Genomic DNA, 7,859 nt, shown 5'->3' on the forward strand with positions numbered 1-7,859 from the left:
TCTAAAAAGATATTTATTTAAGTCATTTTGTCTGATAAATTGTCTTACATTAGGTTTTTGTTTAAGACACTCCTTCTAAAGAACTGTCGAGAATACGAACATTATAAGTCTCAAAGTATTTATGAAACTGACTAGAATATTCTATAATAATAGACGTTTGCAATAGGAAAATCATATTATTTAGGAGACTGATATTAGACGTTTTAGTAATCGTCTTATTTAGGAGTCTGATATTAGACATTTTGGAAACTCTCTTATTAAGATTTAAAGTACATTCTTCAATTTATAATCATTTTGAGATAACACATTATAATAATTTGAAAGAGAAATATACATATACACATTTATTTAATAACATTATAATTAATATAATATAGATAGGTATCATTCAATCTCTCATAAACAAGCATTGTCAAATAACTCATACATATGTGTACTCTAAATTCAAACTAAAATACTAATTGAAAAACTTGGTCATCAACTGGCTCCACACTTGTGCGACCACTAAAATTTGAGTTCCATTTCATCTTTTCCTATACAACAAATAGGAGAAGGCAATAATTAGTAGTTAGACACGGTTGAATACCTCACATCATCACATATCACAAAGGTCATATGGATGTGTAAATGATAGAATAATTCTAGATTTTTCATCTAATCATAAGAACTCAACTTCTCTGGACAACTTTGCTGGAAGCAAACATGCTGACAATTGGTGAGACAATTATTTTTTGCCACATTTGAACAAACTTGCATTTGGGTTAAGCAGATTTGACAGACCAAGAAATAGTATCTGAAGAAGCATTCAACATTCTCCCATCCTACTGAAAGAAATTAGTCAATATTGATGTTGACGTGTGGTACATGATCTTATACTATTGAAGATACCAACATATTGTATGTTTTCCACAAAACTGACCTTTGACCTGAAAATTAATATCAAAAGACACTCAATGTCTGTTGTCTACAAACTCAAAATAATGCATAGAAAAACTGCTAATCAGTAATCTAAACATCTAGGCCATGATTACACAAGAAAGAAAATTGAAAAGATATGACAAATATTTTGTAGTAACCCTCTTATTCAATCTCATAAATAAACAAGCAATCACAAAGTTCTTATTCTATCTTCGCATGATAGTTCATTGACAACTATAAGGAATGACTTTGCAGATAAAATGAAACTATTCTTGTGGTACTGCAATACTATGGTTCAAATGTGAGGATTACATTTATCAAATTTCATGTGTTTTGTCTTCTGTATTGAAAGTTGTAACAAAATAATAACTGCTTCGTAAAAAATAGTTTGATTGTAGTTAGTAGTTAACTTTCTGATGGTTTAGCCTATTGTGAACAACTGGTTCATTAGGACTGGAGCAAGAATTACATCATTGCATATCTTGCAATTAAGCATTCTCATAGAATTTATCAAAGGATTGGTGAAGACAATCGCTTTGTAGAATCCAAGAACCATGCTAAATCACAAGCCAACAACATTTTCTTCTACTAAAACTGAAAAGGAAATAAAGAAGAGAAATATAAGATATATTGGGGTAGTAGTATCTACTTTTTCAGCATCACGATATTATAGAAGGCATTGTTGATATCTTTGTTGGGGCTATCATCTGAAATGATTGGAGCACGGTTCTCGCCAGCCCGGTGCTCCAACACAAACCTCTTACATGCATTCCATAAGTATGGTTCAAACCTGAATACAATCAAAAGGCCAGTTGCTAGAACTTACTCTGACAAATTATGAAGGTCACAAATTAAAGTTCAAAGTTTAGCAAAAAATTCTAATTTTCTATCTAATTATAATAAAAGGACACATAAACAAGTTACTAGAAACTGATAACAAGCTACTACTTTTTTGTCCCGTCTGCACAAATCCAATCAAAATATGTTGATTTTCATGAACTAAATCTAACCCAGAAATCCCCAAAGGTTAACCAAATCGTCCCAGCCCCATTTCCCCCACTTGGTGTCCATTTAAAGCATGAGAATTTAATCTAAATCTCAAATTCGAGTAACAGAACCAAACTTGTCCCATTTACTTTTGCAGATCTAGTTTCTATCAGGTCAAACCAAGATGTAAAAGGAACTCTAGTCTCACCTGAGGTAGTCCTTGCACAGGTACAACTTGAGGTCTATCTATCCCAAATTTGCAGCATGTAGCGCGAGCAATGTCATCATACACTTCAGGCTTCTGTAAAGCTAAGAGTATGGTATCCTCTATTTCCCTATGTTAGAAGAACAAACTCTTTTCAAGCTTAAAGACAATGATTTCAGAATAGAGTCCACAGAATCATTTGTCTGCTAAGTAATACATGTCTAGTAGAGTAGTAGGACTCCACAATATAAAGCCATATATTTCAGAATAGAGTCCACAGAATCATTTGTCTGCTAAGTAATACATGTCTAGTAGAGTAGTAGGACTCCACGATATAAAGCCATAATATAACATTTGTCTAGTGAGTAATACATGTCTAGTGGAGCCCTACATGATGCATTGCCCATTTTTTATGTTTTGGTTCAAAAGTATGAGAGTGCTTTGCTATGCTTATGTTCTCCCTTGTCTATGTTCAAACATTGTCTATGTCCTACTCGGTATGTACTATGTAGTGCAACACTATTTAGACTGTACAAAAGTGAAATGTATTTTATTCCCCAAAAATATTTAAATGTTTACACAGACCAACAAGTGGTTTTAATTTGTGCTAACAGATTCTAGCATCTTTTTTCAGAATAACGACAACCCATGCCTTGCATATGTATTAGGAGCCATTTCCATTCTAATATAAAACAAAGACATCTCAAACACAGTTGCAACAATCAATCATCCATATTCAGTTATACCTCGTGTACGTACCTTGTGTAGTAGGACCTATTTCGTTGGCCGTACAAGCGGAATAGCACCAATAACACATAAGAGCAGTCCCTAAGCATAGAAAAAACCTTCGTCACGAGAAAATAAGCACAATCTTATTCAACATCCTTTTATAATTTTCTTCTAGTCATCTATCACATATTGACCTACAACAACCATTTGAAATGTCCTCAAATGAAACAATATAGAGTACGGTCTAATAGATAAAACAAATGAATCTAAAACGATCCAATAGAAAATGCGGGTTAATGGCTGAAAAATCCGAATTCTGAATGAAACAGTACAACCTGGCTGAGTGAACAAAAGAACCAAGTTTGGATACACAAGCTACTTGGAAATTGTTTATGCGCATGGGATGAAATGCATGAATGAAAAGATAAAACATCAAACCCATCTGCAGCTATGCCTTTCCTCTATCATAAGAACATTGAATGTATACTTGCATCTATCTACACCTTCCATTGCAATATCGCAGAGAAGATATTAATTGGATGGCATCCAGACGTGAAGTAGGAAAATGTCCTGTATTTTGGTTCCATTGTTCCTGAACTGTTAGTTAAGAACAGAAGTTACAAATCATCTCATAAGAACACATAGCCAAAAAGCTTCATATGGCCACAAAGCTTAGTAATTATAATTCAGTTGCCATTTGGTCGTCTATAGCTTGCTTCGCACTGCAGTTTTAGGGTGTTAATAACTTGGTTATCTGGCACACCCTTTTATAACACAATCAAGTGAATATAGAATACGACAACTAGAGCAAAGCATCGACTTCTCTAAACAACCATTTTAATACTTGCTGATTTTGGATAGCAGTACAGCAGTCAGCGGTTTTGCTCATAACTTACAAAATATTCATCCAAAAATTGTGAACTAAGACTTTCTAGAAAGCTTAAGAAGTCCTCTACAACTTTTGTATTATCATCACAGTGAGACTTGACATTTAGAATGGTCAAACAATGCTAGACGTAAATTCTGTCCAGATTTGGACAGAATTCGACTACTTACTTTAAAAAAATCATAACTGGAGTTTCAGGCATCCAAATCAGGTGATCCTAGACTTTTTAGAAAGCTAATAGAATTCTCTACAATTCATTTATGAACATCCCAGGTTAATTTAATATATATCAAGGTCAGAAAATATGAGAAAGGCTCTGCTGTCCAAATTGGGACAGATTCAGAGATCCTAACTCAAACAGCACTAACTTAATTTATAGATCACCAAAAAGGGTGATCCAAATTTTTTTGGAAAGCTTAAGAAAAGTACTACAACTTCTTTATAATTACTAAGAACTGATTCTAAGTTTAACTTAATCAAACAAGACAGTTTTCGAAATCTGTACAGAATCTGGATAGATTCGTATACTGTACTTGGAAAAATCATAACTCCTAAACTACTAAACCTGTGGTCATGAAATTTATACACAAGCAAGATAAAGAAGTGATCTACAACTTTCCTATATAACATTTCTACAGAAAACATGGTTTACTTCACTAAACTACCTGCATACTAAAACTGAACACAGTCCAAACAGCAAGTATTCAATTTACTCCTATAATTATCATGTGCTTGGCACTTTCTAATCACATATATAGATTAATTCTACTTTCCATTCGAACGACAACCATATTATCGCACACAACTAAAACATTTCATCGCATTGGTGAAGCGCAAGGCACAACGTTGACGGTGGCTGCGATTAACGACACACAACGGTTCAACATTTTATCAAGCACTAGGGATGCAAAAAACAACGGACTACTAGCGAGGGGCTCACTGCTACACGGCGCTGGTGGAGGCTCCACGACGACAAAAGCAAAGCTGCAACCATGACGACGACGTGCTCCGTCTCTTCTTCACCTAGATTTCACGGATTTCGCTCCTCAACACACATAGGCACATAAACACAATTCATATTAGCAAATAGACGTCGATCGATGAAATGACAAAGCAAGAACGAATCCTCACCGATGGTCGACGGCGTCGTAGACGGGATGCACAAAACATCAAACATCCGACGACGCCAAAAGGGTTGGCCATGACACGTCACTCCTCTTGAGCATTTATACAAACACCTTACACGCACGGCGACGCAGGGGCTGTAAAGAAAGGCACTAAAGAGAGGGGGTTCGGCATCCATGGCTGAGGGCTGGCGTCCATGGGAGGTGGCTGCAACAGGGAAGTGGAGATTAGGCGAGCAGGAATGAGGGGCGAGCTCGCCACCCGGGGCAAGGAAAGGGGCGACCATGGAGAAATCTGGAGCAGGGAGGGAGTGCGAGGTCGTCCAACGCAGGGGGAAACAGAGGTGAGCACCAGGGAGATGCGGCGTCAGGCACTGAAGGGGGCTCAGCCGGCGACCAGCACGACGGCGCAGCAGGGCGCGACCTCATGGAGAAGGACGAGCCAGAGAAATGAAGGAACGGCTGGGAGAGACGTGCGTGAGGTGGGAGAGGAGTTGAGGCTGCGTGCTAGCTTGAGGGAGGAAAATGGTTGGGCGGCAGTGAGACAAGGCCAGCAGATGAGCGGCGGCAGGGAATGAGCTGAGGGAGGGCGGCGTCGAAGGATCTAGGGGAGAGGGAGAAGACGTGTGGGGATAAGGAGAAAAGATTAAACGGTGGGGAGATAAGAACAAATTCTGATTTTTCTTTTCCCATTTTCTTCTACCAAATAAGACACAAAAATATTAAAATCAAAATTAGGGTCTGACCGGGGTATAATTGAATTAGATCACTATGAAACCGTTCGACAGTACATGAGATAAGATTTAGATGAGATGTCGATGGATCAAATCGAACGACATCAGGGTCGATACATTAAGACCGTGCTTTATTTGATTTGATTCGAAACCGTAATTCATCCACAGTCTGAGCAGAAAAACAGATTACTTGTTATGCATACTCAATATCGGCTCTAATTTAATCTCGCTCTAATTTAATCTCGCATCAATACTCTTGTCGCCGAGCATCTAATAAAATTTACTCGGGTCAAAAATCACAAGAGTGGGTCGAGGTTCCAAATTCGTATTCGCTTAATCGATAAATTTTAAAACAGACACAAGGCTCGACATTTCGTGAAATTGATACCGCATCGAAATTGTGATCCTTTTGGAATCGACGTCACGCAACGTTCACGTGGGCGAGAGATTGTGCGCTGTCCAGGCACCGGTTAGCACCAGCCACGCACCACGATGCCAGGCCACAGAGAGACAGGTGCAACACAAGTGTGAAAGAATTTGAAACAAAGTTTAGGAACCAGATCCGATTTCAAGAATTTAGAGTTTGAGGCAAGACGTCGATGGCTCAACCCAAACGATATTGGATTCAATGTTTCGGAAGATTACTAAAGTCTGAATTTTTGCAAAATAAATCAGGACAATTTAGACAGATGGAGACAAACACGATATCAAAATCGTGATAGACGAAGATGATTAAAATTTAGTGTCCATTTTATTCACCGCTATCACGTGTTAAAGTCCGCACTCGTGGTCGAGCCGACAATAAACACCTGGGGTGTTACAAGACGGCCTCCGGCGGCGGCGATTCTTGGGGTTCAGAGTCCATGATTATTGGGCGGCGGCGGTCGTTCCCGAGGGAGACATTGGGTGTGTATGGTGAGAAAGCGTCGCGGGATGGAAACAAAATGATAGCGATTTGTATATATCATCAACTCAAGGTGATTTCACTATTTGCTACATTTTTCATATACGTCTTGTTAGACTATCATGTGAAGACGGTTCCATATTTATAAGTGTCTAGTATACTCACTAACATCTATGACGGTTCTTATAGTCTAGACGACTCTAATAGTATTCTTATTTGAGATGGTTTCATACATAGAAGTGTCTCAAATACTCATTGCCATCTAAGACAGTTGTTAAAGTAGGGATGACTCAAATACTATCCTTATTTGAGACAGTTAATAATAAAAACATGTCTTAAATCAATATAAGACATTTTTTACGACGTAACTGTCTCAAAAAACTTTTCCAATTAAGACGGATTTCCAAAAAAATGTCTTATCTTACTTAACATCGTATGATATAAGACACTTCTATAAAATGTACTTATATGAGTCTTTAATGGTGTGTCTTAAATAGTCATATATGTAGTAGTGAAAGACAGCGGGCAGCGTGGACATTCATTCGTGTTCCCGGTGATTCATGGTGGTCCAGTTCAATCAAAGGGGTCGAGGAGCTTGAGGAGAGCCTAGGGATGCTAGAACAAGCAACGGAGAAACTTGAACTGACCTGAGTTGAGCTGGCCGCGGTGAGGGTGTTCTTGCGGTGTTTTTGAGCAGATGGGGGAAGTTCAAAATTCGAGCTCACTGGTGATCAACTGGGAGCAATACTGGGTGGTGTGGTGCGTGTTGCTCTTGCGGAGCTGACGGCGGGCTCAATTTATAGAACCCATGAGTGGTGGCCGGGAATTTGAGCGTTGACGCGCGGCGGCCGAGGAAACAGGGAGCTACTAGCGCAGTGGATTGGTGTCCGGTTACCGTGGCAACCTCTCCGGCGATCAACGAAGAGCTAAAGCATGTCACGACGATGTGGTGGAGATACTCAGGCACGTGGCACCAGGCCGGAAGGCGGCGGTCACCGGCGTGCTTATCGGGTTCCACATAGACGAGCTCTGTACGGTGGTCGGATTTGTTTACCGGCTGGACTTATCCACGGCGATGATATTTGTGTGACCCTGAGCGCTATCCAAACAATCCGAGCACGAATCACAACGACAGAAGCGCGAATCCATGAGCGGCGGTCGTCGGTGGTGAGGTTCACTGAACCTGATCCGATCGGCTACTGTACCATGATGAGCTTGATTCAGACAGCGGACCGAGCGATTTGCAGGAAGATTTGCTCCCCGTTTTAAGTAGTAACATGATCATCTCTCTGGAGCAAAGTTATAGCCCAATGATCTAGCTACCATCTTGTCATAGCAACCCAAGCCATGTTCTCATTAGATCATGCTTATA

The 7,859-nt window shown here is 39.2% G+C and overlaps 2 protein-coding genes across 4 annotated transcripts; one reads left to right on the plus strand and one right to left on the minus strand.

Annotated features, from left to right (window-relative positions):
* Nucleotides 1–331: 331 nt before the first annotated feature.
* LOC100500949 (uncharacterized) lies at nt 332–5,468 on the minus strand. 3 transcript variants are annotated; one of them, XM_035962371.1, is made up of 7 exons: nt 4,666–5,468; nt 3,343–3,436; nt 2,857–2,938; nt 2,114–2,240; nt 920–926; nt 781–824; nt 332–533 (listed from the first exon to the last, which is right to left on the minus strand). In XM_035962371.1, the coding sequence occupies exons 2-7, from the start codon at nt 3,347–3,349 to the stop codon at nt 450–452; spliced, it is 351 nt and encodes a 116-aa protein (XP_035818264.1). In that variant the 5' UTR covers nt 3,350–3,436; nt 4,666–5,468; the 3' UTR covers nt 332–449. The 3 variants fall into 3 exon arrangements, with proteins under 3 accessions (XP_035818264.1, XP_035818263.1, NP_001182779.1); XM_035962370.1 differs by lacking the exon at nt 3,343–3,436 and having other exon boundaries at nt 674–824; nt 2,870–3,033; nt 4,666–5,466; NM_001195850.1 differs by lacking the exons at nt 781–824; nt 920–926 and having other exon boundaries at nt 347–533; nt 4,666–5,057; nt 5,202–5,442.
* On the plus strand, nt 4,672–5,504 carry LOC118473319 (uncharacterized). The gene has a single exon (XM_035962549.1). It carries the CDS (start codon nt 5,047–5,049, stop codon nt 5,425–5,427), a length of 381 nt encoding a protein of 126 aa, XP_035818442.1. The 5' UTR covers nt 4,672–5,046; the 3' UTR covers nt 5,428–5,504.
* Nucleotides 5,505–7,859: the final 2,355 nt, after the last annotated feature.

This window comes from Zea mays, chromosome 9, assembly GCF_902167145.1.
Source record: "Zea mays cultivar B73 chromosome 9, Zm-B73-REFERENCE-NAM-5.0, whole genome shotgun sequence".
Taxonomy (NCBI): Eukaryota; Viridiplantae; Streptophyta; class Magnoliopsida; order Poales; family Poaceae; genus Zea; species Zea mays.

Coding starts and splice junctions, on each gene's coding strand:
- LOC100500949 (XM_035962370.1), bottom strand. CDS start 2,946: ATGCTTAGGGACTGCTCTTATGTGTTATTGGTGCTATTCCGCTTGTAC. Junction 2,241..2,869: donor AATAGGTCCTACTACACAAG/GTACGTACACGA, acceptor CTTCTAACATAG/GGAAATAGAGGATACCATAC.
- LOC118473319 (XM_035962549.1), top strand. CDS start 5,047: ATGGGAGGTGGCTGCAACAGGGAAGTGGAGATTAGGCGAGCAGGAATG.